Source organism: Sus scrofa, chromosome 14 (assembly GCF_054392235.1).
Source record: "Sus scrofa isolate SSC_HxYL_T2T_F1_AM1 chromosome 14, Sscrofa_HxYL_maternal_Yorkshire_Landrace_v2.0, whole genome shotgun sequence".
Lineage (NCBI taxonomy): Eukaryota > Metazoa > Chordata > Mammalia > Artiodactyla > Suidae > Sus > Sus scrofa.
This window is the reverse complement of record NC_139396.1, coordinates 114,364,788-114,386,033: the sequence shown is the minus strand read 5'-3', so window position 1 is coordinate 114,386,033 and position 21,246 is coordinate 114,364,788. Positions and strand designations below refer to the sequence as shown.

General features: G+C 42.5%; 2 protein-coding genes across 38 annotated transcripts in view; one reads left to right on the top strand and one right to left on the bottom strand.

The window, feature by feature from the left end:
• Nucleotides 1–1,890: 1,890 nt before the first annotated feature.
• Nucleotides 1,891–14,644, bottom strand: ZNF239 (zinc finger protein 239). Of its 24 annotated transcripts, none has more exons than XM_084996573.1 (5): nucleotides 13,913–14,644; nucleotides 13,641–13,765; nucleotides 6,915–6,965; nucleotides 6,720–6,794; nucleotides 1,891–4,361 (listed from the first exon to the last, which is right to left on the bottom strand). In XM_084996573.1, the coding sequence occupies exon 5, from the start codon at nucleotides 4,095–4,097 to the stop codon at nucleotides 2,880–2,882; it is 1,218 nt and encodes a 405-aa protein (XP_084852699.1). In that variant the 5' UTR covers nucleotides 4,098–4,361; nucleotides 6,720–6,794; nucleotides 6,915–6,965; nucleotides 13,641–13,765; nucleotides 13,913–14,644; the 3' UTR covers nucleotides 1,891–2,879. The 24 variants fall into 24 exon arrangements, with proteins under 24 accessions (XP_084852699.1, XP_084852703.1, XP_020928674.1 ...); XM_084996577.1 differs by having other exon boundaries at nucleotides 13,641–13,681; XM_021073015.2 differs by having other exon boundaries at nucleotides 14,112–14,644.
• A 73-nt stretch (nucleotides 14,645–14,717) lies between these two features.
• LOC102167823 (uncharacterized) overlaps nucleotides 14,718–21,246 on the top strand; it is a 770,457-nt gene continuing 763,928 nt past the window's right edge. For 10 of the 14 annotated variants that reach the window (XR_014827555.1, XR_014827550.1, XR_014827545.1 and 7 more), the window contains exons 1-2: nucleotides 14,718–14,779; nucleotides 15,369–15,482. The gene's annotated coding sequence lies outside the window, so the exon portion shown is untranslated. Of the gene's footprint in view, nucleotides 14,810–15,368; nucleotides 15,483–21,246 lie in introns of all 14 variants that reach the window. The other 4 variants (XR_014827549.1, XR_014827556.1, XR_014827537.1 and 1 more) reach the window with 1 other exon arrangement.

Below are 21,246 nucleotides of genomic sequence, written 5' to 3'. Positions count from 1 at the left end.
TGCCAGTTTTACTCTCACAACTACTTTGGGCATGTTGCTTTGGACTTTCCTTTGCTCTCCTTACCTGGGGTTCAGCCTTGCACTTCATGAATGCTGTCATGACCCTTTCTTGCCAATTAAAGTACAATGAGAAAGGTCATGGAGGTGCAAAAGTGAACCTCCATATTTCTTTTTATTCCCTAACTCTTGCTATCAGGATGGGGAATGAGAAAGGAAGAATTAAAAAGACTGTAATGTAGAAGTGTGACTACAGGTAATAATCACATATTCACTAGTATTTTGATCTTAAGATCTTAAACAATCCATGGAGAAAGTAACCGCATTCACTGAATAGGTAAGAATTTTAAGAACTGTAAAATCTTGTCCCAAGTACTCAACAAATAATCTTTAACCTAGGTTTTTTTGCTAAATTGGTGACAGAATTATTGAATTCTGGAGAGGAACCATTTTGCAATATATATTTTTTTTAGTTTAGGGCTGCACTTGTGGCATATGGAGCTTCCCAGGCTAGGGGTCTAATTGGAGCTGTAGCCACTGGCCTACACCACAGCCACAGCAACACGGGATCTGAGCCGCCTCTGTGATCTAACCACAGCTCACGCTAACGCCAGATTCTTAATCCACTGAGCGATCCCAGGGATCAAACCCTCAACCTCATGGCTCCTAGTCGGATTCATTTCCGCTGCACCATGACCAGGAGTCAAATCTAGAACAGATGCTCAGCTATAATCTTTTAAGGCAGGAGGAACTGGGAGGCATTCATCATTCTAGACATCACTGAAGCACACACCACTTGTGATACCATCTTATGGTATTTAAACAAGTGAGGGTATTATGCAATGCCAAAGGGCAGATGGTGCTCAGTCACCACCCTAATCATTCCATGTGTACTGCTTGAGGTTGGAGTCAAATATTCTTGGACCGTTTCTTGAAGGAAGGCAAGTCTCAATCTGTTGCCCTCCTTCATTCCTTATTAGAGATTAGCTTTGTTTCCCCAAAGTTAACATGTTTCTTCCTTGTTATCTATGTCCAGTTAACTGCTTCAGGTTACCTTTGATCAGAATGAACCAGCTACAACCCCACTTTCTCAAGCTAATCCATATTTTCCCCATCATTTTTCTTGTATGGTTACTAGTCATTGGTCAATAACTGAAACATGGGTGACTGGGCAGCTTCATGAGCACTGCTGGAGGAATCATCAGGCATTGTTCAGAAAGTCAGGGCTGCAATTAGTAGTTAACTGTATAGTAACTTCTGCTTTGGTTATATATTTACAATCATCTTTCTTTCAACTGTTGCCCAAGCTTCTTGTCTTAATTTCTAGGGGATGAATGCCTAACCCTTTGAGGTGTTCTAGCTCCACACCCCAAGTGAATTAATTATGACTGATAGTGCCTATTTTAAGCTTAGTCATCCCAAACATACTCCCCAAGCCTTCCCCCAATTCCAAAGAGTAAATTTAATCAAAGTGAGAAAATGAAGAAAGGAAAACCATCAAGCAAGACAAAGTAACAGTCTAGCCATTAAAAGAAGTCAGAGACCTTTAGTTCCTTCTCAAGGAACATAGTTAATATTCTGAGCCATCCTTTGAGCTGTTCTGCAGATACCGAAACCTCCATCAGGTGGGAGAAATTAACTGTATGCCCACAAGCAAGTAGACCTTAGATGGGTTGGAAGCAGATTGATGATGTTGACTCTGATTACCTCACCACCAACCAATCAGAAGAATGTCTATGAGCAGATCACACACCCCACAGTCTCCCCTCCCTCACCCTGTCTTTAAAACCCTCGTCTAAAAGCCATCAATGAGTTTAGGCCTTTTGCGCACTAGCTGCCTGGACTCCTTATTTGGAGCCCTGCAATAAATGCTGCACTTTCACCACAACCCAGTGTCAGTAGATTGGCTTTACTGTGCATGGGCAAGCGGGCCCAAGTTTGGTTTGCTAACAACACTGCGAAAACAAATGACTTTTTTTCGTTATACATCAAATATTCAAACAAGATAAGCCTGAAGAGAAAAAATATCAGAACTTTCTCTACTAACACCTTTGTTTTGATTAATATATAATACGGGTGATGAAGAAAATTAAGGAAATGAGAGTTAAGTGTTGAGAGATGAATTAAATACATTTAAATATATTTCAGCTTCATTGGACATCTCCACATAATATATGTACCCTACTTGGCTTTAGTTTGGTGGGGGCATCATCTGAAGTGGCTAGATCTGGAAAAACCCCAACAAACTAGCTGTACCCATGAAAAGGAACCACTGATGTTCTTGAGCAGTTGCCTTTGGGGAAGCAGGGTTCCACATCCTGGAGTGTGTGGAGTGTAATACACAAGTAGCTCTTCACCGTCTTGTTGTGAGGCTACAGGCTGGAGCACATGTGTGCAATAAACAACAGATTTCCATGCCAATGATATGTCCAACCATGCCCTCAACCTAAAACATATTGTACAGTCATAGTTTAGAGAGGGCTACTCAGGGCTGGAAGGAAATAGGAAAACACAAGGCACGTGATTTGAAGAGAAGCCAAAGTTCCAATTTCTCAGAGGATGTGAACAAAGAGAAATATGTTCTGCTTTGACAAATGTAAGGTTCTTGCACTTAAAAACGCTGGGTAGGATATGTAGCTCTAGTAACACTGGCTCAACGGCAAAGTACAGACGTTTTTCACTTTACCCATCTGAGGAACAAGAACAATCAATTTGCTGTGTAGCATAACAAAGTGCTTGGTACTTAAATACTTTAAATGAATGATTTTCAGTTAAGGAACATATCTGAGTAACTCTTACTACCTCCTAAGAGTAGAAAAGTAAGAGCAATGTTAAAAAACATTTATTTCTTGAGAGTACGAGCATGTGACTGAAGACCTCATTTAATGAGGATCTTTCCGGTGGACCCGCTGGTGGATGTGGAGGTTGGAGCTCTGGCTGAAGCCCTTCCCACACTTGCTGCACTCGTAGGGCTTCTCTCCGGTGTGGACTCTCTGGTGGATGAGGAGTTTGGAACTCTGGCTAAATCCCTTCCCACACTTGCCACAGTGATAGGGCTTCTCTCCAGTATGGACTCTGAGGTGGATGCGGAGGTCTGAGCTCTGGCTGAAGCCCTTCCCACACTCATAGCACTGGTAAGGCTTCTCCCCCGTGTGTGTGCACCGGTGGATGTGAAGGTTTGAACTCTGACTAAAGCCCTTCCCACACTCCCCACACTTGTAGGGCCTCTCGCCTGTGTGGATGCGCTGGTGGATATGCAGGTTGGAGCGCTGACTGAAGCTCATACCACACTCCCCGCACTCATAGGGCTTCTCACCAGTATGCACACGCTGGTGGATGTGCAGTTTGGAGCTCTGAGTAAAGCCCTTCCCGCACTTGTCACATTTGTAAGGCTTCTCACCTGTGTGGACTGAGTGATGAATAAGCAGACTTGAACTCCTCGTGAAGCCTTTCCCACACTTGTCGCACTTATAAGGCTTCTCATCTGCATGGACTTCTCGGTGGATGAGGAGACTTGAGCTTCTCGTGAAGCCCTTCCCACAGTGATCACATCTGAAGGGCTTTTCCTCTGTGTGGTCTCTCTGATGAAGGACTAGCTCTGAGCGCTCACTGAAGTCCCTACCGCACTGACTACATCTGTATAGTTTCTCTGCAGTGTGAACTTTCTCACCTGGGTGACCACTGAGGCTGGTGCTACACATTTTCCCACAGTCATAATGGGTACAGGGCTTCTCCTCTATATGAGCTCTCTCATGACTATGACTGACAAGCCGTGATTTCCAACCACAAACGTCTTTGTGGTTACAGTCAGAGGGATCCAAAGATTCTTTCAACTGGCCAATCTGGCAGAATGTCTCACCTCTGAACAGTGGTGAGACCACTTCTGTTACATCAGACTCAAGTTTATTCTGAAATTTTTCTGAACAATGGTCAATGGGAGGACTTTTTCCCTCTATCATTTTCCTCTCAGTGCTTTCTTCAGTTACAAACAGACTTTTGCTTTCCTGAGGGTCCTGGGGCTCATTTTTACAGAATGTCACTGAGTTCTGTGTGGCCATTTGGCTTGGGACTTTCAAAGACAAATATTCTTCACTTTCCATGTTTTTTTAAATCATCACTTTGAAGAGTCACCACACTGCTCTTGTTTCTGGAAATATGAGAAGATGTTCTCCCTACTTCTGACAGGTGGAAAGATCTAGTTCAGGGTTCCTATACACCTCCCCTTGAAGATTCACAATTTAATCCTGACTCCCAGTTACTGTACTGGCCATCTCTTCCAAAATTTGCCAGGTGGAAAGCTCTTCAGGTGATAGATAACCTAAGTCCTTTCTCTTGATTCTCCACAGAATTTTCATTCAAGTCTCCTAGGGAACAAAGAGAATTCAGAGATAACAAAGGGTAAATTCAAAATTTCAAAACTGGGGTGCCTAAGATAACTAGGAAAAAATGCAGTCTTGTCCTTATAGCCATGTCCTTTGGGCTAATGTTAGGAAGGGAGAGGGCTTGGGTACACAAGACAGATGTTTTGTGTCTGCTTTAAAGCATAGCCATAAAAGTATTCATACTCTAACCCTGCAGAAGGCTATGCTCCCACATCCTTGCCACAAATAACATTTCATTTTATTTTATTTTAATTAAATTTGCATTTAACTGGTAATCTAATAGGTGCTGGGAATACAAAGAAGAAAATAGAAATCCTTTTGTCTGACAAGCTAGAGTTTACTGGGAAGAAAGATAAATAAGTCAGCATGATAATACCATATAAATGCTACTGTAAATGCTTGCACAGCCAGTCATGGGAGCACAGAGTAGGGACATTCAACTCAAACCTTAGCGAAGATTTCTGGGGGTAAATATAAGGAAAAAAATGAAATGTGGAGAGAAAATATGACATGTTCAGGAAAGCTATATATAGTTTTTTTGTGAAGGAAATAAAATAGGGAGCAGTGACAAAGACTATGCCTGGAGAGGAAGACAGAAGCGAAAACAAAGGGCTTGGTGTATACTCAGATATTCCCCTCAGAGATGTAAAACTATTAAAGGATTACAATCAAGAGTGAAAGACCGACTTTGTGATTATAACCACATCAGAAATGAGCAAGACTTTAAGGTAGGGACAGAGGAGATCAGAAGAAAAGTGATAAGGAGGATGGCTATGGAGAGAAAAGAGATTCATTCTAAATCAAATGATGACTGACTAAACTCAGAAGGAGGCACCAAGAATGATCCACAAGTTCTTTGCTTGAGTGACTAGATATAAGCATGCTGTATCACAAGATGGGGAGTCTTAATCTCCCAAGGCTGGACTGGGGAAGGGAGAGAGAGAACAAACTCAGAATCTGACTTGTTTAATTTGCGGTTCTGGTGGAACATGTTTGCACCGTTCAGTAAGCAGTGAGATACATGGGTCTGGTACTCTTGGGAGATTACTGTGCTAGTAATACAGATTTTAGACTTACTAGATATGGTCTCTGACTTACGATGGCTCGACTTACGATTTTTTGACCTTAAGGTGGTGTGAAAGTGATATTCATTTAATAGAAAGAGTACTTTAAATTTTGATCTTTTCCTGGGCTAGCGATATGCTGTACAGTACTCTCTCATGATGCTGGGCAGTGGCAGCAGCCGCAGCACCAAGCAATATGCTTATAACCATTCTGTTTTTCACTTTGAGCACAGTATTTGATGAATTTCGTGAGATATACAATACAATTATAAAATAGGCTTTGTGTTAGATGATTTTGCATAACTTAGGCTAATGTAAAGTGTTCTGAGCATAATTAAGGTAGGTCAGGCTAAGCTATGATGTTTGGTAGGTTAGATGTATTATATACATTTTTGACTTAATAGTATTTTTAATTTACCATGGGTTTATGGGGATATAACCCCACTGTAACTCAAGGAAGATGTGTTAGTCAAACAATTATGGTAAAGACTCTTATATTACACTAAATGACACTCCCCCCCCGCCAATTCACAGTAGTCTTGGGAAAAAAAAAGAAAGGTTGCCATCACCAGAATAAAAATGCTAAGGAATGGAGTTCCCGTTGTGGCGCAGTGGTTAACGAATCTGACTAGGAACCATGAGGTTGCAGGTTCGATCTCTGCCCTTGCTCAGTGGGTTAACGATCCGGCATTGCCGTGAACTGTGGTGTAGGTTGCAGACACGCCTCGGATCCTGCGTTGCTGTGCCTCTGGCGTAGGCTGGCAGCTGCAGCTCCGATTAGACCCCTAGCCTGGGAATCTCCACGTGCCGCAGGAGCGGCCCAAGAAATGGCAAAAAGACAAAAAGACAAAAAGACAAAAAAAAAAAAAAAAAAAAAAAAAAAGCTAAGGAATTCCTAGATGATAAAGAGCAGATGAATGAGGTCTGAGGGAGAAACTAGAAAAAAATCAAATGCACAGCTCAAATTATGTACAGGAAGAGGCTCCCGAAAATGTAGGAGAACTTCTCAAAAGTCCTAGAAATTCAAATTCCAAGCTCTGAATCAACAATTATGAAGTAAGAGAGGTTTATCCTGGAAACAAGTTTATTAAATCATGTTAGGCATTTGTAATGGTTCAACTAGTTGTTGCCATTAGCAGTACCACTCTCATTAGGTGGCTAAGATTAGTGGCCCCCTATAAAGCTTCAAAAATAAAATAAATGGTCTGCCAAAGGGGGACTCCTAATGGTATTATCTGGGCTGAAGAGTGAAGCAGAAGGTGAGGTAATGCCAAACCTGCACAATGACAGGATTGAGGTACAAAAGGAGCAACCGACTCCACATGTGCCCAGGATAAAGCCTCTAGGTAACCTGTGAAGTAGAATTTCTGATAAGGAGGACATCCCAGAGCTGGAGACTGATGCAGGGCATGCCCCAGATTACTTACCAGTCCGAAGAGGCAACCTCAGAAAAGGGGTCTGCATCACTCACCATCTGGATTCTTATTAGATCCATCCCAAGCCCAGTCAGCAGAGATGTCCCCTGTAAGTAGAACATGTATGCACCAAAGAGGGTTGAACATCAGCTGAGGATGGACCCTCTAGCATCATACTGTGAACGTAGGACTTTTGGGAAAAAAAAAAAAAAAAGACAATTATAATAATACAGGGAGTGGGAGTTCCTGCTGTGGCACAGTGGATTAATGATCCAGTTTGTCCCTCTGGAGGTGCTGGTTCAATCCCTGGCCTGGAGCAGTGGGTTAAGGATGTGGCATTGTGGCAGCTATGGTGTAGGCTGCAGTTCTAGCTCAGATTCAGTCCTTGGCCCGGAAACTTCCATATGCTGTGGATGCAGCCAAAGAAAAAAAAAAAAAAAAAAAAAGGAGACAAAGCAGGAAACTATAATAAAGAGGCACAAACTCAAGAAACAATAAACAGAGGAAATAGATTTTAAAAGGCTCATAATTAAAACCCCAGAGAAATCTTAGAGGATATCACATCTTAAAAGAACCAGTAACTCTAATAAAATAAAAATATAAATACACTGCTATGAAGAATCAGAATTCTTCAAAATTAATAAAAGGATTGAAAAAGATGATAATCATAATATTTAACATCTACTGAGCCCATTTGAAGCACTAAGGCACTGGCTGCATGACCTTGTGTGAGAGGAACTATTAGAATACCCATTCTACATTAGAAGAAACCAAGGTTGAAATGACTAAGTAACTTGTGTCATAATACAAATATCAGGCAGTCTGATTCTAAGGCCTGCAATCTAGATGGGTTGAATAGTAAAATGGACATCTGACTAAGATGGAAGATTGAGGGAATGCACAGTAAAAGGGTAGGCAGATAGAAAGATAAAAGCAAAAGCTCACTTGAGTTCCCTGGTGGCTCAGCAGGTTAAGGATATGGCATTGTCACTGCTGTGGCTTGGGTTGCTGATCCTTGGCCTGGGAACTTCTACATGCTGTGGCAGTGGGCAAAAGCCCATCTTGGAGTTTGATGAATATAGTGGAGGTAGAATGAAGGGAAAGAAATGATCAAAGAACAGAAACAAGAAAGTTTCATAGAATTCAAGATTCAGGGCTCACTAAATGCTAAAAAACTGTGTGTGAAACCTTAGGACTTCAAGGGAAGACAAACTTAGAAAAATGCTAAAAGCACTCAGAGAGTTCCTGTTGTGGCTCAGAGGGTTATGAACCTGATGAGTATCCATGAATATGTGAGTTGGATTCCTGGCCCAGCTCAGTGGGTTAAGGATCCCATGCTGCTGTGGCTGTGGCATAGGTGGGCAGCTGCCGCTCCAATTCGACCCCTAGCCTGGGAACTTCCATGTGTCACAGGTGCAGCCATGAAAAGCAAAAACCAAAAAACCCAAAAAGGAACCCAGATAGAAAAGCCAAGTTATGTGTAAATATAAATGAGAATTATACTGATAATGAACTACTAAACAGCAATATTGTTTACCTGAAGATAACTGAGTAAAAACTTGTAATTTTGGAGGTAAAAGATTGTGAAATTAATATTCTATTCTATACTCAGCAAATCAGCCATTTCAGTGGGAGGAATAGACACTTTTTCAGATAAGGAAGGATTTAAACAATTACTGAAACAATTACTCAGCAATGTGCTGTAGCAGATGAAAATTTAAATTATTTAAGAAAAATGATATATAAGAAATAGCAAATGACAAAGAATAAAACAGACAAGCTCAATCAACTGTTGATATATAAAAGAAAACCAATATTTAACCAAATCAACCAAAACTCTGTAAAACAGAATGGAAAGAAAGAAAACCCTAAATAAAATATACTTAGAAAGAGAGGAGGGTAGTATTTACGGTGTTGACAAATTTTCTCTATCTCTAAACTATTTTAAAAGGAAAAGAGCTATAATCCCATGATAAAACTAAAGGAACAAGAAGGTTGCTTTCTCAAACTTGTCCCAAACCTGCTGCTAATAATAGTATCATCACTCTAGCATTGGCTGGCTAGGCCAGTGCATTTGTGCATAATTTTTTATGTGTACATTTAATTTTTAAAATGTCTTTTCTTATAAATATGATATAGCTTAATTGCTGCATACTCAAGCCATAGAGAAAGGTGCAGCATTTTTTTTTCTTATAGTCTGCCAGATTTTTCCATTTTTCACTTCTTTTTCATTTCTCCCTTTACCTGAAGTTTATATTTACGGAAATGCTGGCACAATGCTCAAAGTATCGAATGGTTCTATAAGCTTCTATCATCCCACTTCCTACTTCCACTAGGCAACCACTTTGAGTTTTTCAAATTGATATTTTACCATTTACCCCAGAATCTCTGTATAACCTGTCTATACATGTACCTATATTTTCCCATTGAAATGATCGGTCGACTCCCCTTTTTGGAATATGAGGATTTGTATCTTTTCACAATCCTTTCTCTACCCCCACTACACACATACACATACACACCACACACACACACTCACATCCTTTCAACTCAGTAAAATTTTGATTTTTTTCTGACAATCCAATATACTATGATCACTTTTGCTTTCTTATAGAACACTTTGTTTAACTTTGAGCTCGAATTTTCTCTGTCAAATTTATGGAGTTCCTGTTGTGGCTAAGAACTCAACATAGCATCCATGAGGATGTGGGTTCAATCCCTGGCCTCACTCAGTGGGTTAAGGGTCCGGAATTGTCACAAGTTGCAGCTTAAGTTGCAGGAGTGGCTCAGAAGGATCTCATGTTGCTATGGCTGTGGTGGAGGCCTCAGCTGCAGCTCTCTCACCTGGTCAATGTTCCTCTCTCATTTCATAGATAGGTACTTTGATGGGCTCTGTTTCCTTCCATTATGTTGGGCACTCTATGTGTGAATCCCTTTTCAGTGGGAATTCATATACTCTAGATTTGCAAATTTTTGAAAATTATCTTGTTCATGACTTTATCTTCTCTATGCACTTCTTTTTTCTTTTCAGAAATTTCTAACAGATCTCTTGGACTCTTTCCTTTTTTCCGTATTTCCCATTTGTTTGCTTTTTTGCCCAATTCGGTGGGAGAATTTCTGACTTTGTCTTCCAAATCTTGTTTTGACTTATTCATTTCTGCCCTCATATTTTCAATTTTCAAATACCTCTGTTGGGATTGGCATATGTACACTGTGGTATATGAAATGACTGCCAGCAGAGACCTGCTGTATAGCACAGGGAACTCTACCCAATATTCTGTGATAATCTATATGGGAAAAGAATCTGAAAAAGAGTGGGTGTGTGTATATGTATAACTGAATCACTTTGTTGTACAGCAGAAGTTATCTCAACATTGTAAATCAAACATACTTTAATAAAACTTTTAAAAAAGGAAAAAAAACCCTAAATAAAATATACTTAAAAAAGCAGGTATTAGTTTTAGAAAAGGGATTAAAAAAAAAAGGAACTGTAATCATAGTATACTGTTTGCAGGAAAAAGAATTATGAAGTCAAAGCAACATAAGCATTAATTGCTGATGTGACTGAGATAAATTCTTGGGAAGATGGGCATTATGGGGGATATAACATAAAAAAGAGCTAAATCTCATCTATGATATAAAGAAGTTAATAGGAAATGTCAAATATTGATAAACTGAAAAAAGCAGTATAACAATATAAAATATTTAAATCAAAACTATGCTGAGGTACCATTTTCTCCCTGTTAACACTGGAAAAACCCAAAGCCTGGCGACACACACGGCTTGTGAGTATAAATTGGTATCACTCCCCCCTCCAAAGGACATTTTGATAATTAAGTATCAAAGTCACAAACGTACACACTCAGCAGTCCAGCCTGGGGGTTTTATTCTTTAGGTTTCCTGGCATAGTTGTGAAATGATATTTGCACAAGATTTACTCAATGCAGACAGTCTGTGATAGCAAATGACCAGAACCTGGGTAGAGTGAAGTTAGGGACATGAAAGTTTTCAGGAAGTTCCCTTGTGGCTTAGCAGGTTAAGGACCTGGCATTGTCACTGCTGTGGCATGAGTTTGGGAACTTCTGAATGCCACAGGTGAAGCCAAAACAAACAAAGAGAGCGTGAGATCATCAAATTCAGCACTCTCATTTTACAGATGAGAAAACTAAGGTTCATAATGGTGAAGTGACTTATCCAAGGTCACAAAGGGAGAAGGGATAAACGGGACTTCTGTTTTTTTTTTTTTTTTTTTTTTGTCTTTTTTTTGCCTTTTCTAGGGCTGCTCCTGCAGCATATGGAGGTTCCCAAGCTAGGGGTCTAACTGGAGCTGTAGCTGCCGGCCTACACCACAGCCACAACAACACAGGATCCGAACCAGGTCTGCAACCTACACCATAGCTCACAGCAACCCCAGATCCTTAACCCACTGAGCAAGGCCAGGGATCGAACCTGCAACCTGATGGTTCCTAGTCGGATTCATTAACCTCTGAGCAACGAAGAGAACTCCAGAAATTTATTAACACATGCCAGAATCTTAAATTTCAATATGCTAGCAATCCCTAACTTCGTCATAGTGAATAAACAATCTTCATTAAGGAAGAGACAGAAGGGAAGTAAAATAAGAACACAGGCTTTTACTCAGGTCAATCTTTGCTGAAGTTCTCGATTATTTTTTTTTCTTTCTTTCTTTCTTTCTTCCTTTTTTTTTTTTTTTTTAAACGGGCTTTGTCTAAGGCACATGGAAGTTCCCAGGTTTGGGGCTGAATCAGAGCTGCAGCTGCCAGCTTACACCACAGCTGCTGCAACACCAGATCCGAGCTGCATTTGTGACCTATACCACAGCTCACGGCAATGCTGGATCCTTTAACCTACTGAGCAAGACCAGGGATTGAACCCGTATCCTCATGGATACTAGTCAGATCCTTAACCTGCTGAGCCACAGTGGGAACTCCCTCTCAATTATTTTCAAGGCACTGAGATGCCACACTCAGTATCTGAGTCAGCTTACTGTCCTTTTAAACAGATTTTTATTTATTTATCTATTTTTGTCTTTTTAGGGCCGCACCTGCAGCATATGGAGGTTCCCAGGCTAGGGGTCAAATCCCAGCTGTAGCCGTCGGCCTATACCACAGCCACAGCCACGCCAGATCCAAGCCATGCCTGCCACCTACATCACAGCTCACGGCAACACCAGATCCTTAGCCCACTGAGCGAGACCAGGGATCAAACTGGCAAACCTCATGGTTCCTAGTTGGATTTGTTTCTGCTGTGCCATGATGGGAACTCCTTAAACAGGTTTTTATAAGCACACATGGTGTTTTCCCATGGATGTGAGGACTAAGCAAAAAGATGGTTTTGTTGGTGATATTGTTAAGAACTAATTTTTTTTCTTCCTTAAAATCCAGTCTGTACATCTGAAACACTGTAAATCAACTATACTTCCAATTTAAAAAAATAATTTCATCTAATTATAAAAAAAAATCCAGCCTGATATTTTATTCAAATAATTTCTGGTGTGATGACCTGTTTAGTTATGGAGAAGGAAGTGCATGGAGTTAGAAAACATGGGGTTTACTTCTGGCTCTGCTGCTCTCTGCAATAAAAGACATGGTGTTCCCCTTTAGCTCCCTCAGAATTTGACCTCTCCTCTGTAAGATAAAGGCACCAAGGCAGAGAAGGGGCTGGCTAACCCCTTCCTTTTCAAAAATTCTATGATACTGACAGTCTTGACCTAACTTCCTAGAAATGGTTTTATGGAAACCAATGAGAAATTGGTCTTTAAAAAAATGCTGCATGGTAATTCAACTTCTTGTACCAATTAAACATGTAGATGTGCTGGTATAAGCAACAAAACAATGAGAGCATGCAAGATGAGCAACCTATCTTATCTACCTAGGTGGTAAGTATGTAAAGAAATATCCAAGTATGTAGAGAAATATGTCACAATAAATTTTTGGATGTACAAAGATCAAAGGGATAAAAAAGGAGTGAAATTCTCCTTTTGGTAGGTCTGGGGGAATGATGCCTAGGAACCTTAATTCTTGGAGTTCCCTTCGTGGCTCTGTGGTTAACAATCCTGACTCGGTCTTAATTCTTAAAGAACACCTCTGATAATTGTGACGCACAGCCTGACTGAAGAGCCATTTCTGGGAGTGATGTGGTAACTACTCTGCTGTTATTTAACAAATTTCCTCATGTTTTTGATCTTTCGTGTTTAATAAATCATTGTTAATGTGCATACTTTTTTAATACACATCATCTGCTCATGACAAAAAGCACAGTTGTTTATAATTCTGTTTGTTTTCTTGAGACCACTAGATTGTGCATGTCACAACTGTGAATGAATTTCAATGTGAGTGAAATGTCTGGCAGGAAAAGGCACGGTTTGAGACACAGGACCAGACAAAAATGCTATGTGGAGTCTTTAATAAAAGAGCATAGCCCAGTGCTCTCGGGAGTGGGCCAAATTCATGGAAGCAGTGTAGTTCAGTGAAAACTGAGGTGGAATTTAAAGTCGCATGTTTTCTGTGCAGACCCTGATGACATCATCTGATAACCATACGCTCTTAGTATCTTAATGTTCTTACACTCATGTTTATAAGATGTTTTATGTCTCACGCTGAAGTATGACAATAAAAAGAAAAAACATAGAGAACCAAGACGGGACCTGACACCAGACAGGCACTCAAGTTAATCCTGATGTCCTTCCCAAGAAAAGAAAGGAAAGGAAAGGAAGGAAAGGAAAGTATTTCCAGTCTCAGAGAAGAAAAACTGCAACTCACCTGCAACTCGGTCATTTCCTCTTGTCAGGAAGGACAGACTCCTGGAAAGGTAGAGTTAGGGAAAGCGAAAAATCCATGTAAATCACGTCCACTTTGCAGGACACAGACAAGCCAATCCAGCAAGACTGTAGGAAAAAAGTTACTCAGCTCCTGCAACCTTCCTTCATACACCCTCTGCTGGGGTACCCTTCCTGTCTCTCCATGCTGCACCTCCCTCACCTCTCTCCACTGGGCTTCGGATCAAATATGCCAAGCCTCCCCCGCAAACCCACCAGGGTAAGAAATTCCCATCCTTCCCAGCAGCTCTTAAGATGTGCCCATTTCCCCAGGCTTCGCGGATTTTTTTGCCCTCAAGTTCTAGTTAGAGCAGTAGGAGCTGTCGGGTTAGATGTATCGCCTCTCCGGAGAGATTTCGGCTGCCCGACACCTGACGGCCTGACTCGTTTCTGGGGTGCACGGCCTGTGACGCACTCTCTTTTCACCGAGGACAGGGCTGTGGGGATGGAAACTTCAGTCCCTCAAAGGCCCCCTCTCGGTCCCTTAACGTCCACCGAAAATCTCCTTCGAGTAGGGCCAGTCACCGGCGTGGAAAAGGCCGGTATGGCCAACTGCGAAGCTCCCAGGCCAGCCGAGGCCGGAGCTCAGGCAGGCGAGAGGAGGGCCATTCGGAACCGCGGGCGGCTCAGCAGTGGGGGCCGCCTGGTCTCAGGTGATCGCCGCCGATCCTGGGAACGCAGCAGCGGCCGAAGCGCGTGGGCACACGTGCGGCCCGCGTTCTCATCTCCGCCAGGGCGCGCGCCCTCCCACGGCCGCCCGCCAGGCTTCCGGGTCCCTGCGGTCCAGCGCCTGCCCCGCAGCGTTCCCACAACTAGACAGCCAGATGCTTCGCTGCGGGCTGCTCCGGGCTGCGCCTTCTGCCAGACAGCTCTCACCTCCCACTTGGAGTCGGACACCTAGAAGCGCAAGATTCGCAACACTGGCAACACTGACCCGCACCCGCGCCTATGTGCCGAACTACAAGTCCCAGAAAGCCGCGGGCGGACCACGCCCACTTCCGGCGCCGCCCTGGGACCTAGCGCGGCGCGGCGTGGGAGGATAGTATCACGAGCTCCGTCCAGTGCTCTTCGCGGTTGTTTGAGGTCTGCGTCTGGTTCCTTGGAGTTATCCGTGTTAGTGCGTCTGTGTTTTAAATTATAAACGAATAAGAATTATTTTAGGAATACTCATTAAAGTGTATTTTCGTTTTATTAAAGCGCTAATGGGGTTAAAGAATGTACATTACCCGTAATTTTTTCCTCTCCTTCAAAAATCAGAAGTTCATTCATTTAGCGACTTATACAAATATGCTTTTTGAAAACAAAAATGAGGTCATGCTGTATATAGAGGCCTGCAGTTTGATTTGTAAAATTTGATAGTACTGTGTATCATAGATTACACAGAAACCTTTCTCTCTGAGGCCCTTTTAGTTCTTAATGCCTTCAAGGGAATGGCACCAAAATTCTCCTCAGTGGCTTCTCCATTGTTTTCACCCCTCACTGAATGACACAGGGATGCTCACTTGGTCTCTCTGGAATACTTTCCCTTCAGATTAATCCTGGAGATGAAAGAGCTGTTTTCTAGTCCTCTCGTCTTTGTCTCTCCCCTTCTTGGTGTAGTTTCCAGTTGCTGCTGTAACAAATTACCATAAACTTAGTGACGTATCACAGACGCAAATTTCATCTTTTACAGTTCTGGGAGGTCGGAAGTCTGAAATCAGTTTCACTGCACTAAAGTCAAGGTGTCAGCACTGCTGGGTTCTTCTGGAGGTTCTAGAGGAGGATCTATTTCCTTGCCTTTCTCCAGGTAATTCATGGTCTATGTTCCTTGGTTTGTGATCTCTTCCTACATCTTCAAAGCATATGACTCCAATCTCTGCTTCCTTTGAAGTTAATAAGGTAGCTTGATAGTTACTTTCTCTGGTGCAGACTCTTCCAGAGAACTACATGTGATTACATCAGGCCCACTTGGTTAATCCAAAACAATCTCTCCACATCATGATCTTAAATTTTGTCACATTTACAAATCCCTTTTTGCTCTATAAGGTAGCACTCATGGTTTCTGGGGATTAACGTGGATATTTTAGAGGGCCTACCACATTTGGAGAGCCTCCTCCTCAGAGGTGCTATCCTGCCTTTGGTCTGGGGAACAAAAGATCTCTCTGGGACCTGATGTTCCCCTAAATCTTCCCTATCGATCCCATCACTCTTGCCCTGACTCTCACGCCTTTATGTTCTCATTTTCCACCCCACCCAATTTAGAGGGAGTGGCTCATAATTATGATCAGTGTCTTGCTCCTATCTTCCTTGGTTTTATTTTCCTGATAAAATATCAAATCTAGTTGAATCCAACTCCTTGCCTATTTCACACCTGTACCTGTGTAGCAGATGTGTCCTGAGAAAAATATGGCTCTGGTGATTGGTCTCACTTTCAGTTTATGACTGCTAAGGTCAAGTGGGCCGTCAGTGCTGCTCAATTATCCCATTACACTTTCTTAGTTCATTCATTCTCCTAAATGACTATCTCACAGTTTCTCGTCTTTCTTCAAGCCTCCAATAACTACTTCTCTCATCTCAATCACAGCTGATGACCCTTGCTTTCTCTGAGAAGAGAGAACTTTTATACCCTCACACAAGCACATCTGCCCACCTCTTTCCACTGGAGCCTATTTTTTCTACCTTCCATTCTGAATGAACCGCCCCAGTTTCTATTTAAGAAAACTTGGAGTTCCCATTGTAGCTCAGTAGGTTAAGAATCGGACATGGTATCCATGAAGATGCGGGTTCAATCCCTGGCCTCGCTTGGTGAATTAAGGATCTGGTGTTGCTGCAAGCTGTGATGTAGGTCTCAGATGTGGCTTGGATCCTGGGTTGCTGTGCCTGTGGTGTAGGCTGGGGGAGTGGGGAGGGGGAAAGAAAAGAAAGAAAACTCTCCATTTGTACCCTGAATCTTATCCCCTTCCTCACACATTCCCTTCTCTCTTCTGTGTTATCAATTTTCATTCTGTAAGAACTTGGGATATCTTCATTTGGGGGCTATATCTTCTGTGTGTTAAGGTCTTGGGAGGAGCACTAGTCAGGGAGCATCTGAGTCCTTAAGTCTATCTGGGAAGCCCTTAGGAGACATGCAGAATTAAAGGTGGAGGCACTTCTCTTTCTTCCTGGGTGATCTGCTTTGGGCTCGTGGCCCAGTGTTCATCCTTGCCTATGAACAGCACTGTGCAGTAGGGGTTCTTCCTCATTCACTCTTCTTTTTTATTTTTTTTTAATTTTTAAAAAATTTTTTAATGTTTTTATTTTTTTTTGTCTTTTTGCTATTTCTTTGGGCCGCTCCTGTGGCATATGGAGGTTCCCAGGCTAGGGGTCCAATCGGAGCTGTAGCCACCAGCCTACGTCAGAGCCACAGCAACGCAGGATCTGAGCCGCGTCTGCAACCTACACCACAGCTCACGGCAATGCCGGATCGTTAACCCACTGAGCAAGGGCAGGGACCGAACCCGCAACCTCATGGTTCCTAGTCGGATTCGTTAACCACTGCGCCACGACGGGAACTCCTCATTCACTCTTCTTAAAAGGAAGGCACAGAGGCTGTGAGAGAGAGGCAGTGACTTGCCCAAGGTCCTGCTACTACTAAATGGCAGAGCCAGTGTCCAAACCCAGCACCTTGGGTATTGAACTGGGTCACTTCCACTGTAGCACATTTTTCATCTCATCTTTTCAGCACATCACAGTTGGAACAGGTCAGGCTAGAGATGAGGAGAGGATTTTCTGTTGGACCCCTTGGGCCCCACCTCCCAGTCCAGCCTGCTGGGGTGATTGCTCCAACCCAGAAGTGCCCCAGACCAAGCTGCGTAGTGGCAGATGCAGACCTGGCCATGCTGGACTCCTGAGAAAGCTGGAGAAACCACAGTTAGAGCTGGAAAAGGGAGTCCAGGGCTCTTGTGTAGATTTGAGCCCTTTTTCAACCCGTTTGGCTCCTGACTGGAGCAGGGGCTCACAGAGCTCTTTCCTTCCAGATCTCTTGGATCTCTGAGTTACAAGAATGTCTGCAGCTCTATTATCTGACCTGTTACCAGGATGTCCTCAAAAACTGTAGAAATGGAGGTGATTGATTGGGAGAGTCTTGTTCAGCTCTCTTCACCTTTCAGACTGAGAATTGAGGCCCAGAGAAAAGAGAATTGTTCAGGTGCACCCAGACAGGAGGGGAGAGAGGAGGGAAGTTAATCTTGCCCAGTAATGATGAGCTCTTGATGTTCCCTTGCTAGGGTCCAGGAAAGATGGCCGAAGGGCTAGAAAAACTCATCATTATAGTGCAAGTGCTGCTAGAAGCAACTCAGCATCATTCCTGCATTTTTATTTATTTATTTATTTATTTATTTTTTGCTTTTTAGGGCCACACCTGCAGTATATGGAAGTTCCCAGTCTAGGGGTCAAATCAAAGCTACAGCTGCCGGCCTACGCCATAGCCACAGCAACACTACAGGTCGTAGCTATGCCAGATCCTTAACCCACTGAGGATGGGTTGGTAGTCGGGTTTGTTACCACTGAGCCATGACAGGAGCTCCTCCTGCCCTTTTTCATTCAGGAGCACTCATTGAGTATATTCTGTGTATCTTGTCACAGGGATGCTGTTTCTCTTCAGAGTTCCACTTGCACTGGGGATAAGGAGAGTTTCAGTGGGTTTTCAGCATTATGAACCCTCTCTCTTCCCTCATCGGCCTCTTCTCCCTCATTGTGTGCCATTGCTACACTTCTCACCTTTATTCACACTCCACATGTTGACTTTCTGAAAGATGTTGGGCACAGCCAACTAAGGACACTAATGTGTAGATAACAACTTAAAATGTATCCTCTCAATCCAAGGATAAATGTGTCATACGGTATCCCTAAAGATCTAGAAATCTTTAAACAAAAATTGTGGCTTTTTAGATGTTACACTAGGATAATAGAGATTTGTTTTTTTTAACTCAGTGAATTTTATTGTAGCTATACAACCATCAGAGTTTTTGTTTTGTTTTTTTTTTTAAAGATCTATATGGGGCAAAGAGGCTTGGGTTGCCAGGTTTAGCAAATGAAAATACAATAATACAATATGCCTAGCTAAATTTGAATTTCAGATAAATGGTGAATAATTAAAAAAACAATAGGTGTCCTTGCAGTGTTTTTTTCCTGAAGTTCAGATGTCACTGGACATCCTGTATTTTATCTGGCAACCCTAGAGGAGGGGTATGCTTCCAGGAACTCCTTGACATATTCTAAGTGAGCAATTGCCTTCCTGTAGGCTAATCCAAAAGATGGGCTAAGCCCTGCCTTGAACTCAGTCAGCTCCCACAGAGAGAAAGGATCTGAAGCCAGCTGCCCAAAGGTCCTCAACAGGGGGAGTCCTGACCAGCCCCTTCTGGCTCACCCTGTCCTCTGTCTTCTCTCTTTTCCTTCATCTTCAGTGAAAATTCACACCTTCTCCATTTTAGGAGCCAAAACAGAGCAGCTAAAAACAGGGGCTGTGGATGAGACTGTCTGGATTTAAACAAAGCTTCTGCCAAAAGAAAACTGCACCATCGTGAACAAGTTTATCAGTCACTAAGCCCCGAGTTCCTCCTTCATAAAATGAAGCTCACAATACTTGTCCCTTTCAGGGAATTTATGTTGTGAGGACTGCTGTGAAGGACTTTATGAAATAATAACATGTGGAAGGTGCTTATCACTACGCTGGGCAATGAAAGTTAGCTGTGCTGTTCTCATTGACCTTTGGGTGGCAGTGGTTATTAGTGACATGCCTTTGGAGACAGAGGCACTATGGAGGATGTTTTGCCCCTGCTTTAGGTGTGTCTGCACTTGTGTTTGCTCTCTGTGGTGTCCCTCTCCTTGAATCTCTGACTTTTCATTTCTTTTATCTCAGTTCTCACAATAGTCCTGGGAAGTAGGCAAACAGATTAACTGTCTTGCACGTGAACAGACTGAGGCTACATTATTTAGCCTCTCTAAACCTTCCTCAACTGCTAAAACCAAGCAACAACCAATCAACCAACCAACTGACCAAGCAATAAAAGCAACAACAACAAAAAGTAGGGAGTAGGGAAAGATCCTTATGGCAGAAGAGTTTTTTAAAAAAATTATTTTGTTGAAGTATCATTGATTTACAAAGTTGTGTTGATTTCTGATGTACATCAAAGAGATTCAGGTATATATGTATATGTATATATACATTCTTTTTCTTTCTTTCTTTTTTTTTTTTTTTGATTTTTAGGTCCAAACCTGTGTAACGTGGAGGTTCCCAGGCTAGGGGTTGAATTGGAGCTGCAGCTGCCGGCCTGCACCACAGCCACAGCACTGTGGGATTTGGGCCACGTCTCCAACCCTACACTACGGCCCACAGCAATGGCGGATCCCTAACCCACTGAGCAAGGCTAGGGATCGAACCTACAATCTTATGGTTCCTAGTTGGATTTGTTAACTGCTGAGCCACAACAGGAGCTTGCTACATTCTTTTTCATATTCTTTTCCATTATGGTTTGTCAGGATATTGAATATAGTTCCCTGTGCTGTACAGTATGACCTTGTTTAAACATCCTAAATAGGAGTTCCTGTTGTGGCTCAGTAGTTAACGAATCTGACTAGGAACTACGAGGTTTCAGGTTCTATCCTTAGCCTTGCTCAGTGGGTTAAGGATCTGGCATTGCCGTGATCTGTGGTGTGGGTTGCAGACTCAACTTGGATCCCACATTGCTGTGTCTGTTGTGTAGGCTGGCGGCTACAGCTCCAATTAGACCCCTAGCCTGCGAACCTCCATGTGCCACGGGAGTGGCCCTAGAAAAAGGCAAAAAGACCAAAAAAAAAAAAAATCCTAAATATACTAGTTTTTATTTGCTAATCCCAATCCTTAGCTCCCCCACCTCCCACCCCCTTGGCAACCATAAATATGTCCTCTATGTCTGAGTCTGTTTTTGTTTCACAGATAAGTTCATTTGGGTCATAGTTTAGATTTCACATATAAGTGATATCATACAGTATTTGTCTTTTTCTGACTTACTTCACTTAGTATGAGAATCCGTGTTTCTGGATCCATCCATGTTTCTGGCAGCAGAGTTTCTGAATCTCCAAAATCACTCATAAAAATGGGTTGAGTCACTAGAATAGGAGAGAAATATCCCACTGGACAATATCTTCAATGAAACCAGAGTCAGGGTCTCCTCTCAAATCCCAGAATAGGTCAAGTCAAACAACATCAGGCTTGAGCAACTATGCTGAGATAGTAAGGGTTATAGAACCCAGAACCCTGAAACTGCCAATAAATGGCCTACCCCCCAAAGAGGGGCGCCCCGCTCTGGTGGAATCATCAGCAAGAAGGTGAGAACACTGTTGAAACTGGGCTAAGTTTCCACAGATTCCTCTACAAGCTCCAGTTTGTGGACGAATCCATGAAACTGCAGGAAACTGAAAAAGCCAGGGCTCTCTGGAGAAATGACTGGTTCACAGCAAGTGTAGGGTTAGCCTGGGACAACTTGTCTGCCAGAGAGCAAGGAAGGATTAAAGATGATGACTATCACGTCCTGAGGAGCCAGGACCAATTT